Source organism: Amblyomma maculatum, chromosome 8 (genome assembly GCF_055883805.1).
Source record: "Amblyomma maculatum isolate TAMU_Amacu chromosome 8, ASM5588380v1, whole genome shotgun sequence".
NCBI lineage: Eukaryota > Metazoa > Arthropoda > Arachnida > Ixodida > Ixodidae > Amblyomma > Amblyomma maculatum.
This window is the reverse complement of record NC_139351.1, coordinates 14,053,597-14,068,326: the sequence shown is the minus strand read 5'-3', so window position 1 is coordinate 14,068,326 and position 14,730 is coordinate 14,053,597. Positions and strand designations below refer to the sequence as shown.

The 14,730-nt window shown below is 46.9% G+C and overlaps 1 protein-coding gene across 1 annotated transcript in view; it reads right to left on the bottom strand.

The window, feature by feature from the left end:
• The window catches only part of LOC146180571 (F-box only protein 21-like), a 53,015-nt gene extending 39,042 nt beyond the window's left edge, over nucleotides 1-13,973 (bottom strand). The window contains exons 1-2 of the mRNA XM_084576078.1: nucleotides 13,544-13,973; nucleotides 8,452-8,691 (exon numbers count right to left, since the gene is read on the bottom strand). Of these exons, the coding sequence (XP_084432204.1) occupies nucleotides 8,452-8,691; nucleotides 13,544-13,731 (428 nt within the window). The 5' untranslated portion in view covers nucleotides 13,732-13,973. The remainder of the gene's footprint in view (nucleotides 1-8,451; nucleotides 8,692-13,543) is intronic.
• Nucleotides 13,974-14,730: the final 757 nt, after the last annotated feature.

Below are 14,730 nucleotides of genomic sequence, written 5' to 3'. Positions count from 1 at the left end.
CCAATACGTAAAGGTTTTATATTGAGAGTGAAAAAAATTAATTCATGCATACCACCCCTATATTGCCTGTTTTTTTTTAGTCAGAAAAGAGTTAAACTTCTTTTCAGTAAATAAAATTAACTTATCATTAGACACTCAAAGAAGCGCAAGGCAAACTTCATGTTGCCTCTCACTTACCCCGAGCATCATCAGCAATGAAAAACTGCCCTTAAAGATTTGTGGTGAAATGCTAAGCACACACACTCTCTCCAGCATCAGGCCACACACTATTGCAAACATCAATCTTCTGTCGCAAAACGTGACAATGAAGATGAGAAGGGAAGGTTGTTCCAAACATGTAAAACAAGTTGCGAGGATGAAATGTGCACTGTGCTACACTTCCTGCTCATTTCCCATAAGCAGCGACTAACACTTAAGAAAATAAATGTGACAATTCTTATCAGTCTGATTAAAATAAATGGACTCGCATTTTGTGCCTACACTGGCATTTCGCTAAGTGTGACTACATCTCATATTCCTGACTGCTTAACAGAATTGATTAAAATTGAAAAGCACCTGCTTCTGGTCATGCTGTAGCTAACTGATGAGTTTTTGACCAAGAAACATTCTTTATCACTTTCCTTTCAAAGAACGATAATGTTGAGGAGGCATTCAGCACATACACCGCCAATATCTTGGCCTTTATCGACAAGAAAATTGATGCCTGCTGTGTTTCCTCTTTCAATGAGCGTAATGGGCATGTCTGAGTACCACCTAAGCGGTGGCAGCCACACTCGGTTCCAGAGCAGTCCTTTGGTGTACGATCGAGTTTTGCTGGTAGAAGCATAAAAACATATCTTAAAGGGATGTTGTATTAGGTGTAACTAATGGCCAAATCAATTAACTGTCCCAGTGGCGAGAAACTGGATCACAGCTCTTTTAAAAACCATACAGGTACTATAGTATAAACGTTCATCTCTATCCCACCATGAACAAAAGAGACTGCCATTATAGTTAGTTCTGTTAGCCTGCCATCAATGCTGTGAAGCATTAGCTAAAAATTTGGTATGTTTCTCACGGACACTTACACCATAAAGGAAAGGAGCCGCAAGCTGAACAAGCTTGTCGAACATTAAAAAATGACTTCTCTTACAAGACATCTGCCTCGTTCCTCAGGATTATGACCCCACTTCAGCCAGAGAACAACATCCTATATGGGAATGTGTGCTCTCCTAGGTGTGAAACTTGATGTTGAGCTGGTGCAAGTGAAATCCGGTTCCAGCAGAAGGCGACTAAAGCGCAGACGTCCAAATGAACATTGTAGATAAGTATCAAGGATTGTGGATGACAGCTTTTATTTCATAAATCATTCTACAATGCCTCAGACAAGTCCCTTAAGAACAGTGAGAGCACTGACTCCTGTGACCTGCCATCCACAGGTTTTTTTCAGAGGCAGATGCTGAAACTTCTTACTACCGCAAAAAACTGCATTTCCAGATAATTTCGCGCACTATGCATAAATCTAAAGACTCATACAACAAAGCATCCTAGAGAAGCTCCAGCCAGACACCAAAACTTGCTGCCATACAGGCCCAGTGCTGTCATCACTCTATTGCTTTGGAAACTATGTGTAACAACTTTGTTCCGAGCACCTTTTAACATCTCCAGCACTGGTGCTGAACTAGCGTTTTCAAAGCTAGGTGCTACCTAGCTATCAACAAAAGCCTGCTAACACAAGTTAACCAAGTCAATGTAGAAAGACGGGCTAGTTGGTCTTGATAAGTAGAGTGCATATTTTGGCAGCGTAAAATTAAAGACAGGACTAAAGGAGAAAGACAAGGGACAAACGCTGATCCCTCAGCGTTTGTCCCTTGTCTTTCTCCTTTAGTCCTGTCTTTAATTTTACGCTGCCAAAATATGCACTCTACTTAACCAAGTCGGCAAGCCTATTAATACACAGTGCATGTACCGATGAGGTAAAAAAAAAAAAAAGAGAAGCTAACAATACATATACAAGTCTCTTTGCTTTTTTTCTTGTAAACAGAGGTTTCCTACTTTTTTTTTTTTTTTTTGCCAAAAGTAACTGCTTCTGGTGTTTGCACCATACAACTAGCCTAAGAACTCCAATTGTTTCAAAGAAATGCTAAAAATCATCTGCCGTTTCTTTTTTTCTTTTTGAAAAAATAAAAACTAGAAACTTAATGGCTTACACAGAAGCAGCCGGTTGTTGAACAAGTTAGTATAGCCTCATTATAACTGTGAGATATACACCTATGTGCCACATATAAATCCGGGGTTCATTTCTAGCATATTCTTGCTACTGGAGCTGGTTGTTTAACCAAACTGAGTGGAAAAATGCTAACAGGCTCTGCTTGCTTTTTCTATCACTATCAGTCTGCTTTCCTCCAAGAAGAGCACGGAGAGATTATAATTGTAAGATGTCCTAATACAGCATACACTCCAAAATATTGTTACGGGGATGTACTTAATGTGACGGCACTGCGATGGGCTGAACTCGACGCTAAGACTTCGGTAGCCGTGCAGAATCTACTCTCTCAGCGTTGCTCTCTTTTTCAACGCTTCGTCGTGCCCGCGTTCCTCGATCGTCGTCTTTGTCAGTGAGCTCCCGGTAACACTACCCCCCTCGGCAAAAGGCACCGTCCCGGTGCGTATTAGGCGTGCGGTGTGGAGGGGGAGTAATATGGCTTGAGGCGGCCGACATGTACAATTTCGGAAGTGGGTGTAGCAGTCGGTGACTTTGGGTGGAGCGGTGCAATCTCATAGGTCACGTCGGTCACTGGGCGTAGTACACGGTAAGGACCCGTGTAGTGGGGCAAAAGTTTCTGACACAATCCCACACGACGGCACGGAAGCCAGAGCAGCACCAGAGATCCGGGAGGATAGTGCACATCGCGGTGGTGAGCGTCGTAGCGGCGTTTTTGAGCTTCTTGAGAGACGGTGAGATTGTGACGAGCAATCTGGCGAGCAGCGTCGGCTCGGGCGATGGTATCGCGGGCATAGGTTGTGACGGGGCCAGCGGCGGGAAGCAAAGTGTCGAAGGGCAGTAAGGGGTCTCGTCCAAAGAGAAGATAGAATGGAGAGTACCCAGCAGTGTCATGACGCGAAGAGTTATATGCAAAGGTGACAAATGGCAGACTAATATCCCAGTCGCGATGACTGTCGGATACGTACATTACGAGCATGTCGGTGAGTGTGCGGTTAATACGCTCCGTAAGGCCGTTCGTCTGAGGGTGGTACGCAGTGGTGAACTTGTGCCGAACGGAGCAAGAACGAAGTATTTCCTCAACAACTCGGGAAAGGAAACAGCGGCCATGGTCGGTAAGTAGTTGACGGGGAGCACCATGGTGTAGTATGACGTCGTACAAAAGGAAGTCAGCAACGTCTGTGGCGCAGCTGGTTGGAATGGCGCGAGTGATCACGTACCGCGTGGCATAATCGGTGGCCACAGCGATCCATTTGTTTCCTGACAAGGACTCGGGGAAGAGCCCTAGGAGGTCAAGGCCAACACGAGAAAATGGCTCAGTCGGGATAGCAATCGGCTGCAGGTGTCCAGGTGGCAGCACAGGGAGTTTCTTCCGGCGTTGACAGAGGTCGCAAGCGGCTACATAACGTTGGACAGAGCGGTAGAGTCCAGGCCAGAAGAAACGCCGGCGCACGCGGTCGTATGTGCGTGAGAGGCCAAGATGACCAGCTGTAGGGGCGTCGTGCATTTGTTCTAGAACGGCAGAGCGTAGGTGTTGGGGAACGACGAGCAAGTGCTCAGCGCCATCAGGTCGCATGTTGCGGCGGTATAGCGTATTCCCATGAAGGAAGAACAGGGCAAGGGAAGAGTCACGGCTGTGTGAGCGGAGGCGGTCGATAAGAAAACTGAGGGTTGGGTCCAAGCGCTGTTCGTCGGCTATGTGAGAAAAGTCCGATATAGAGAACACACAGGGGTCCGACTCGTGGTCAGTAAAGGAAGGGGGATCGACGGGATAACGGGACAGACAGTCTGCATCCTGGTGGAGCCGACCTGATTTGTATACAACGGAAAAGGTATACTCCTGCAAGCGCAGTGCCCAGCGGCCGAGGCGGCCAGCAGGATCCTTGAGGGAAGAGAGCCAACATAGGGCGTGGTGATCGGTAATTACAGTGAATGGTCGGCCAAACAAGTAGGGTCTGAATTTTCCAACGGCCCAGACGAGAGCCAGGCACTCCCGTTCCATAATAGAGTAGTTCTGTTCCGCTGATGACAGGAGACGACTGGCGTAGGCAATTACGCAGTGTTGGCCGCGTTGTCGCTGTGCAAGAATGGCACCAATCCCGTGGCCACTGGCGTCGGTGCGAAGTTCCGTCGGGGCAGACGGGTTGAAATGGGCCAACACAGGAGGATTGGTGAGAACAGCGATGAGGGTAGAGAATGCGTTAGCCTGCTCTGGTCCCCATGAGAAAGGAACGCCTTTCTTCAGGAGATTGGTGAGAGGACGAGCAACAGCGGCAAAGTTTGGGACGAACCGGCGAAAATAAGAGCACAGTCCTATAAAGCTGCGGATCACGGGGTGAACGGGGAGATGGAAAAGCACTGACAGCACGAACTTTGTCAGGATCGGGTTGCACGCCGGTGGAATTCACCAAATGGCCAAGCACTTTAAGTTCGCGGCGACCAAAATTGCACTTCTTTGAGTTCAGTTGAAGTCCGGCACGGCGAAAAAGTGCGAAGATGGAAGAAAGGCGACAAAGATGGCTTTCGAACGAGGGCGAGAAGACAATCACGTCATCCAAGTAACATAGACAAGTCGTCCATTTGAAGCCGCGGAGTAAGGAGTCCATCATTCGTTCAAACGTAGCAGGGGCGTTGCAAAGTCCAAAAGGCATAACCTTAAATTGGTAAAGACCATCGGGTGTGACAAAAGCTGTCTTCTCGCGGTCTTGTTCGTCAACAGAAATCTGCCAGTAGCCGCTATGAAGGTCGATAGAGGAAAAGTAGCGGGCTCCATGTAAACAGTCCAAGGCATCGTCTATTCGTGGCAGCGGGTAAACATCTTTCCTTGTAATCTTGTTCAGATGTCGATAGTCGACGCAAAAGCGCCAACTGTTGTCTTTTTTTCTAGCGAGCATGACTGGAGAAGCCCAGGGGCTGTTCGAAGGTTCGATGATATCGTTGGCCAACATCTTGTCGACCTCCTGCTGGATGACTTGGCGCTCAGAAATGGACACACGATAAGGCCTCCGATGTACAGGTTTTGCATCGCCGGTGTCAATGCGGTGAGTCACAACTGATGTTTGGCCCAGAGAACCGGCAGCAAAGTCAAAAATGTCGGAGAAGGATAACGAAAGGTTGTGCAGGTCCTGAGCGTGTTCGGGGCTGAGGTCAGAGGCAATCATTGCGGAAATAGGGTCGGTAATTGTGGTGGGGAGTACGGATGTTGGAAGGACGCTTGAATGTGGGCCAGGGTTGAGTGCACAAATGGTGCAGTCTGTGAGAGGAGACAAGGTAGCAAGGGATATTCCTTCGGGGAGAACTTGGGGTGACAGACTGAAGTTCAGGATAGGAAGGTAGGTGTTGTTCTGTGTAACGCGCACGATGAGATGAGGAAGAACGACGTTGCGGTCAAGAAAGACCTCGGTGATAGGGCAGGCAACATAGTCACCGTCAGGCACAGGCGGGAAAGGTGACAGAGGTAGGTAAACAGCAGAGTCAGGGGGCAGGCGAGCGAACTCGGTGGAGCGAAGGCGGGGTGTAGATGGAGGATGTTCTGAGCAGACAGGTAGGTCCAAACGAAGAAGGCCGCTGGAACAGTTGATAAGGGCAGAGTGGGCCGTTAAAAAGTCAAGGCCGAGGATCACATTGTGAGGGCACTGGTTAAGGACGGTGAACAAAACAGGGATGTGATGACCGGCAAGGGTGACTCGGGCAGTGCACAGCCCAGTGACGGCAGCAGTACTGCCATCGGCAACACGAACGGTGGGCGAAGCGGCGGGGGTCTGTACTTTCTTGAGGCGGCAAAATGATGAGCTCATGATCAAGACTTGGGCACCAGTGTCAATGAGGGCAGAGACGGGAACACCATCCACGAGCAGGGAGAGGAGGTTACAGGGCGAAGAAATGGGCAGAGGATTTCCAGGTCGGGGTACCAATGCAGCGTCACCTCCGGGAGCTGCATCGGCTAGTTTCCCGTGAAGCGGCCGGCAGAGGACGGCGAGGAACTGCGGCTAGGAAGAGGTGAACGGGAACGGCGGGCTGGCGGCGAAGGAGAGCGACTGGACACAGGAGGAGGCTGAGTGGTATCGGTGCGGGGCGGCTCATAACGAGGCGTGAAACGGCGGTGACCGTAATCGGAGTAGCGGTCAACATAAGGGAAACGTCGAGGTGGTGATGTCCAGCGGCTGCGGCAGTGGCGAGAGATGTGGCCAACACGTGAGCACGTGAAACAGATCGGCCTGTCGTCAGGGGTGCGCCACTCCTCAGGATTGCGGTATCGGTAGCGTGGCGTGTAGGTGTTGCGGGGCGCAGCGTGGGCGACCATGGGAGGGATGGGGCTCGAACTGTGGTGTTCCACGTTGTGGCTATAGGGGACGCCCAAGTTAGCAACCTCTTGACGAACGACGGCTTGAATGAGGGATATCGTCGCTAGGTTACTGTCCGAGGAGGGCGGGTTAGGGTGCAGCAGGAGCGAGCGCTTCCAGTTCACGACGCACAATGCGGGTCACATTGTCAGTGTTGGAAGGCTGCCTTAGGGTCGGCAGATCCTCGCACGTGGAGCTAGGGGCAGTGTTGGGGAGCCGATTGAAGCGATGTGCAATGCGTTTGTGTTTGGCCTGCTCGAAATGTCGACAAACTTGCAGAACAGAGTCAACCGTAGAGCAGTCTCGACAGAGTAGAAGATTGAAGGCATCGTCGGCTATGCCTTTGAGGATGCGCCCCACCTTATCAGGTTCTGTCATGTCTTTGTCGACTTTTCCGCAGAGGGCCAGAACGTCTTGTATATACGTAATATAAGGCTCGGTAGATGTCTGGGCACGTGTGGCGAGGTCCCTCTTGGCGGCGAGTTGACGGCCAACCGGTGTTCCGAACAGGTCACGGAGTTTTTGTTTGCAAACATCCCAAGAGGGTATATCTGCTTCATGTGTTTCGAACCACACGCGTGTCGTGCCAGTAAGGTAGAAGATGACATTGGCCAGCATCAGCGTGGCGTCCCACCTGTTGTGCTGGCTAACACGCTCATAAAGCGAAAGCCAGTCCTCTACGTCGACCTCATCTGTACCGCAGAATGTGCCAGGGTCACGGGGGTGGGCTACGACGACAGTTGGAGTTGCGGTGGTTGATGGAGCCGCGTCGGTTGTCATCGTGACGGTTCCGAGGTGACGGCCGCTGCGGAGATCCAGTGTCAGATTGTGTCGAACCCGCGACCTCCACCAAGATGTTACAGGGATGTACTTAATGTGACGGCACTGCGATGGGCTGAACTCGACGCTAAGACTTCGGTAGCCGTGCAGAATCTACTCTCTCAGCGTCGTTCTCTTTTTCAACGCTTCGTCGTGCCCGCGTTCCTCGATCGTCGTCTTTGTCAGTGAGCACACTTTGGTCTCGCGTTTCCCGGTAACAATATGTTTCCTTATTATCACAGAGGTGTTTACAGTCACGGTAAAAGAGGACAGCTAGGCAATATAACTGTGAGGTGAACCACACACCCAATCCTCCAGGATGGTCAACTGATATCCAACACCAAAACAAACAGTGGAAAAAACCAGTGATGTGAACAACTATTAGGCGCATTCTTTGAGTAATAAACACATTTCTTTGAAGAATATCTTAATGAATGCTTTTTCCTAACAAGCACCCAATTCATTGAGTCCACCACAGTAAAAGCACCCTCAAAGATGAGCAGTGCAGAATGAGCTGCAAAAATAAAGCTAGTTGTGCTATTTATGGGATTGACAGTCAAGCATCATTAAAACACCAGGAAAAAAAAGTTACAGAATTGTACTCAGCTTTGCTTAAAAGCTTAATGATGAAAGCCTTTCCCTCTCCTTCTCTCCTACCTCTTCTCTTTTTCCTGTATCTTGCGTTTGTGTGTACTTGTTATAATTTCATTACTTTCTCTCTTTTTTTTTTGGCTTCATCGTCAGCTACATCGGCACCTCAGGACTCCTCCCCTTGACATGCGAGAATGAAGGCCTAACTTCACCAAAGGTGTAATTATGTCAACGTCAGGACCTATTGCGACGCCCTTACTGAGGATATTATTTTGACGTTGGAACCTATTGCGACGTCTCCCTGACACATCTCGAAGAATCTCGCAGAGTCTCACTGACACATTTCGCAGACGTGAGATATTGAAAACGAGTGTGATCGAGCAATGCTTGGTGGAAAAGTTGCCGGAGGTGGCCCCATGCTCTTAACGGTGTACGCCAAGTTGTCAATGCAAAAATTATGGACAAAACAAATGCAGAAAAGCACGAGAATCTCACGGCTGGTCACTGTCCAAGATGGCTGCCAGCTCATCACTGAAGAACAGCAGCTTCCGCGGGTGGTCACTCAGAGATGAGATCCCTTTGAAGGCGTCCTCAGAGAGCTCATCATGGGCGTAAAAGTCGCGTGACATCTGCGAAACCCAGGATCTGAGCTTGCGGCCACATGACAAGCGCTCCAGGCACTCTTCACGCCACCGAGTGTTTAGAGCATTGTGCTGACGGAACAAGTCCGGCCACCTGCAACAAAGAGGCATCACCTACCTGGTTTCACCAACAATTCTCACACCAATTTCATCCATACTTTGTGACTCTTACATAATGAGGAACTAGATCTGGAAGAAGTGGGGCTGAGACTGTACATACTATATACTGGGGAAAAATCAAGGTAGGCTACATGCATCATTGAAAGCAGACAACCAAAATACATGCCTCCCCCGCAGCCGAGACGGGCGCTCTAACCACTAGGCGGGAGAAGAAGGAAATACATGCAAACATGATGAAGCACTCTCAAGTAATTACTGCAGTAACAAAGCTAACAAAGAACCTTTTAATGCTCTAGCACTAATACCCTGACTGCTGCATTTGACTTGTGTTTGTTTGACCGTTCTCCTCATGAGCAAGCCTCTGGCAGAGAGGTCATTGGCAGTTGACATGGCTGGGCACTAACTGATGCACAGCTTGTATGACGTCACAAGACACAGATGACATGACCGGGCCCTGACTGGTCGAAGACGGTTTGTATGACGGCACAAGTCCATTTGTCACAGCAGAGCTGACAGGAGTTTTGAAATAGAAATCTAACCCACCAGTATTCGTGTGCCCCGAGTCTGGTCCCGCAGGCACCATCGTGAACTGGCTTGGTTATTAGTGAGGCTTTACATCTAAGCCGGGTGGCCTCTCACATAATGTGCTGGATTAAGACTATATGCTAATGAGTATATGTGACCCGAAACCAGAGTGAAAAACCTACCTAAGTGCCAAAGCACATTTGGCCTAACCATGCAAAATTGGCCATAATTTTTTCTTTTTCGTGCTTCGAAGAGTATGAACGTGTTTCAGCTCACCTAGCTTTAAATTCAAACCACAAACAATTATAAAGTAAATGATCACTAAACTCTAAATAAATTGTGAGCGACAGTAAACGGATGATGCACACTACATAAACCACAAAAATTTCAGCAATATTGCTTCCATATGCGACCCTGTCCCAAATGATACATGCAGTCACCACCGCCAGTCACTACTGGCTTAAAGAAGATTAGGTCAATTTGCAATGACCAACAGCTACAAACCTATTCTGACAACAATGCCCCCCCTATCCCGATAAATTTGCTGATATCCTAAATCTATACGAGCTTTGATTATGCTTCCAAGTTATTGCTCTCGATTATGATTAAGCATTCAGTCACTCAAATATTGTCCTATACATTACATGTCCTGATCATGCCCATTTCCTTACCTAACATTGCTCAAGTTATCAACTTTTACAAATATTCTAATTTATGGTTCTTTCTGTGCCTTAGCATTAGCAAAGTGTACCTTTGGTTATTGTAAGCAGGAAAATCTATATTAGTAGTTTTTTTGTGGAAAATTTAATAATTATTATTTTTTTTTAATTATTTCAACCAATTCGATTCTCCCCAATCAGGGTGTTGTATTCAGACTCATTCAAACTTTGGTGTGCCCCTGAATATGTGCCAAGGGTGATAACATAATCGACTGTCAATCAGACAAATTTTAAAGGCACTCAGTACAAATACATCCAATATATATATATATTTTCTGGAAATAGATTCTGTGCCCCTCTCTGGGCATGTTGATAATGTCCAGCAACAAAAGGTGCATTCATGCTTGGACAAGTTTATTAAAAGTTTTCCCACCCCTCAATTCAAACTTTAACATCAACACAAAAGAATCTGTGATCACTGTTTTGATGTGAATGATTTACCTTAGTCTCAGAGATCTACATCAAAAATTGGTGTCAGCCCATGCAGTTCACTTGAAAAAACAGCTGGTGGTGGCAAGACCTGTATTTCATTTTTCACCCTTACCTATCTTATAAGAGGTCTGCTTTCAGTGAAAGTAGCACCACTGTCGTAAGAATCCTGTATTATACAGACATGTTCAAAGTTCAATTATTCCTCAATTTGCCCTTAAAAGGGCTGAAAATTTGTTTAGGGAGCTGACATTAAAGAGTATCTTTTCATCAAAAAAAAAAAGAAAAAGGGGGGGGGGGGGGAGTGGACAGAAGTGTCAGTTGGAATAAGTAGGAGCCCAGATGAAGCCAGTTTTAATTAATGACAGCCCACCGCATGTGTTGTGAAGCAAGAAAGAAAAATGATGGCTAAAATAAGAGCTCAGAGTGCAAGGCGCTCGAATTTTATTCTTGAGAAGTACTATTCGAAAAGGAAATAAAATGTGTGTTCATAAACAACCTGCTGAAATAGTAAATTTCTCGTTTTATACAATGCACACCTGGCAGAACTGACTTAGGGACAGCTCTGCAAGGTTCTATTTTGAACCTTTTGAGTTCATAACCACACCAAATTCCTTGAAATCCCTTTCTAAGCCGTTTTCCAAGATACCAACTAGAAGTTTTTTGAGAGGGCAAAAACTACAAAACTGAAACCAAAATTCAATTCTGGCCAACCTGCGACGTCTCGACATACGAACCTATGATGTCATAAAATAAGGCCACAAGACCTATTGTCAATATGCGCGTTGATTGGCTAAATTGGTGGCTATAAGTGAAGTGTGTGAAATGGTCAAAACCAAGCTCAAATTTTGATCCTGACACAAACCCGCAGCAATAAAGATAGTTCGGTCACCCAGTGATGTCTCGAACCCAACGGTGCCCATAGAAATCTTCCGAATTGTGGCCACGAAATGCTAAAATTTCGAATTCATTTGTGCTGCAAAGTAATGTGTGTTGAAACATTACCAAATTTAGTAAGAATTAACCAGAGAACTAACGAGAACATACTGTGAAAGTTTCAGTGCAATCCAAGAAGGCAGAAAAACACCGGAGTAGCCTAATAGGCAACCCTTCCCGGAGCTCCTGTGAGTTATATATGTTACTTTGTATGTACACAATGTACAAAAAGTGCTACGACCAGAACATCTTTGGCTGTGCACATATAAGCTGACAAATAACTTCCGATTTCCAAGTTGAATGAAAGCTAGAGTAATGATCAGCTATAACCGACTCCCATTTAGCATTAGGCAAGAGAAACTGTACAGGTCAACTGCACATTTGTTAATCCATAACGCTGCAAAGTCATCTCATGCATGAGCTGCTTGATTCCGGGCAAAGTCAACACAAAATGGTTGTGATGTTGCACAACGTACCAGTTAATCTCAATGAGTGCAAAGCAATATGAATAAACCACGACTAAATTATTTTAAAGCAAATGACTCCCACATGACGCAGTGTTACCCATGTTTGAGGATCCTCAGGCATTGCCTCAGATGGCGCGATATGATGCCGTCACAAGACTTTGACATGAGCTTTTGCAGAGCGTTTGAACTTTTCTTTTGCTTACGTGCAAGCAATTGGGCACTGTACTATTGCCATAGATCTTCCTCAGTAACAGCATGAGATGTATAGTTTGTCTTATATGTGCACTAATTTGTGGTGTGATGGGCAAGGTCAAAAATCCAAGTGAGCACTATGTGATATACAAGGGAAAAGGTCAAGAGCTCTTGCTTAAACTAATGAAATAGAAGTAAGAAAAGAAAAGACCAGTCTCAGTTGTATGCCTTACATACATACACGTATCAGCCAGAATTCCTTTGAACCTAGACTTTTTAGGCTCCCATTTACAAGCATTTTGATAGAAGTGGTTATTCAACCATGAATTCTCATCAACACTATACATGACAAAAACCTGCAGCCACGTAAGCAGGTAAAGTGCGATGAAAAAGGAACACCTGGAAATTACCAGTATAAGGACAGTATACTAAAAGGTCATGAAACTGTCACACTGCAGCCGTATAGGTAACAGATGTTGCATGGTGCCACTAAACTAAGAAAAACTCCGGCAAACCAACTGAGGTAAAAAAAACAAAACAAACAAACAACGAATGTTAGGTGAAAACATAAATATTTGCAAAAGAGATCACATTTTATTACAGTGGAGAAGATGACAGGGGAGGCATAGTGCAATGACGAACGCACAATGACAGGCGCGCGTTGCTCTAGCTGTCACTGCGCCCCACGTGCGTCAGCACTGCAGATGGGCAACTATATTTAAAGTACGCGCAGCCCTAGGCTACGCTCTACGCAGGGGGTCTGCGCCCGTAGTCTAACCATTTCGGGCTACAGCGCAGCGCCGGTGTTAGGCAACACCGCCGCACTACGCACGTGCCGTACCCCGACCTGTACGCAATCTTGGCACGATCACTCACTGCTATTCTTGTACTAAGGCGCGAGGTGATCCAGGAGTAGCAACGCGACCGCGGTTTAGTGAACTGTGCGCGCGAGTACGCAACGCTACACACCACGCCGCAACGGCCACGAGTATTTCAGTTCAAGGACGAACGTTGTGCCAACCCGCTACGCGCATCTTCGATACTCCGCCAGCAACCGAGGCTCACTAGCTTCCAAGCTCCGTTGCGCAAACGGAGCTCCCGAAATACACCGAATAGTTAACACACATCGAAAGGTGTATCTTCGAACGCGCGATGTATATATGACTGTTTCTCGACAGGTTTCTTTTTCATAGCTACGCAGAATATGGCTCCTAAACTAGAATAGCTTATGGCCGAGCGCTCATACAATTCACCCATATAGTTGGCAAACCGAATACAGCAGAGCATTTTCCACGTCAAGTCGGCTCGCGATCAGCTGATCGCGAATAGTTAGCGGGGTCTGTCGCTATGCACAACAGAGTAGAGCGGCGGCGTTCCTCGCAACCCTGCGCGCTGCTCTCTTTTGCTGCTATGACACAGAGCCGTTCAATCAAATGACAGCGTGAAGACAGCGCGATGTAAACACACCATCAAGCGCGCGTCGCACAACAAACATGAGCTCCATAGTCGTAAAAAATGGAAGTTGTCCCGGAGCTCAACACGGGGGTCTTTGACTTACCGCCGGGCGAACTTCTTCTTCCACAGGTCGTTGCTGCACACGACATCGCGGAATTTTGAGCACACTTCTGAAAAGCGTTGGAGATCGGCCACTTCGATCTGCGGGAATGACAGGATGTGTAGGATCACTTCGTGCGGCAACAAGTCCAATGTAAACACGGGCTGCTCGGGCTCCTCCGTGGCCGCCATCACTACATCGTCTGGCAAGAGGGGAGCTCACGCGCGCTAGGTTTTTAACCCTATTGCGAAACAGGAACAAAAAGCACAAAAATAATGCAACAAAAGTAGCGAAAGCTCGTCAGGTGACCGAAAGGAATGTGTTTTCGGGTTTCCGACGCTAAGGATGATCACTATTCGAAGCGCAACTGGCGCTAACAGCTGTTAAAATTTGCGTTTCTGCGTCCTTTGCGGAAGCAGACGACGTTCCGATGCCATTTTTGGCCTCGAGAAAGCGTGCCGTCTGCAAACCTCAATAAGTAAACAAAAAAATGTTACTCCACAAATAAACAAAGGTAGCCCTAAACACTTTATATTTCACTTAAATTTGAATAAAATTAGCACTTTTTTAGTACAATTATATTTAATAATTATAGTTTATTTCCACAAAATAAAATTCTTGAAAACGAAATTATAATAGTTTCGTTTTCGAAACCGTTGATTCAATCTAAAGTGACTCAGCATTAGGAGATACAGCAAGGCCGCACGATCGGTCGTTCACCACGGTGGCCGTTGCCAACTATGTCTTACAAGGCTCTCGCAATTTCTACTGCGCAGTTCAGCGACATGTCAACGCCCAGTACATCACGGGGGGCCCTCAGCCCTTTTCGACTTCCTTCCTGTAGTTGCAACATGCATATTAGTCATTTTCCCGCAAGGCCTTGCCTTTTCACATTTATCACGACTCATCACATAGGAGACTTCACGGAACGTTCCAAACACACTGCCTTGCTCAGCGTTCACTTAATGAAAGCTTTATAGTTTTTCTTTTTGTTGTTGATGTGGTTTTGCGGCTGATGTATAGCGCGGCTTATATATAGCGTGCCCTGAAACAGAATTTGCCCGCACCGCCGAGAAGTTTTTAGCCTGCATAGACAGGCCTGCGAGCATTGGTGTATACGCTCTCCTGGGCAGTGGATTTTACTTCACCTTGCATTAAAAAATATAGTTCAAATCTGTACAGCAATGTTC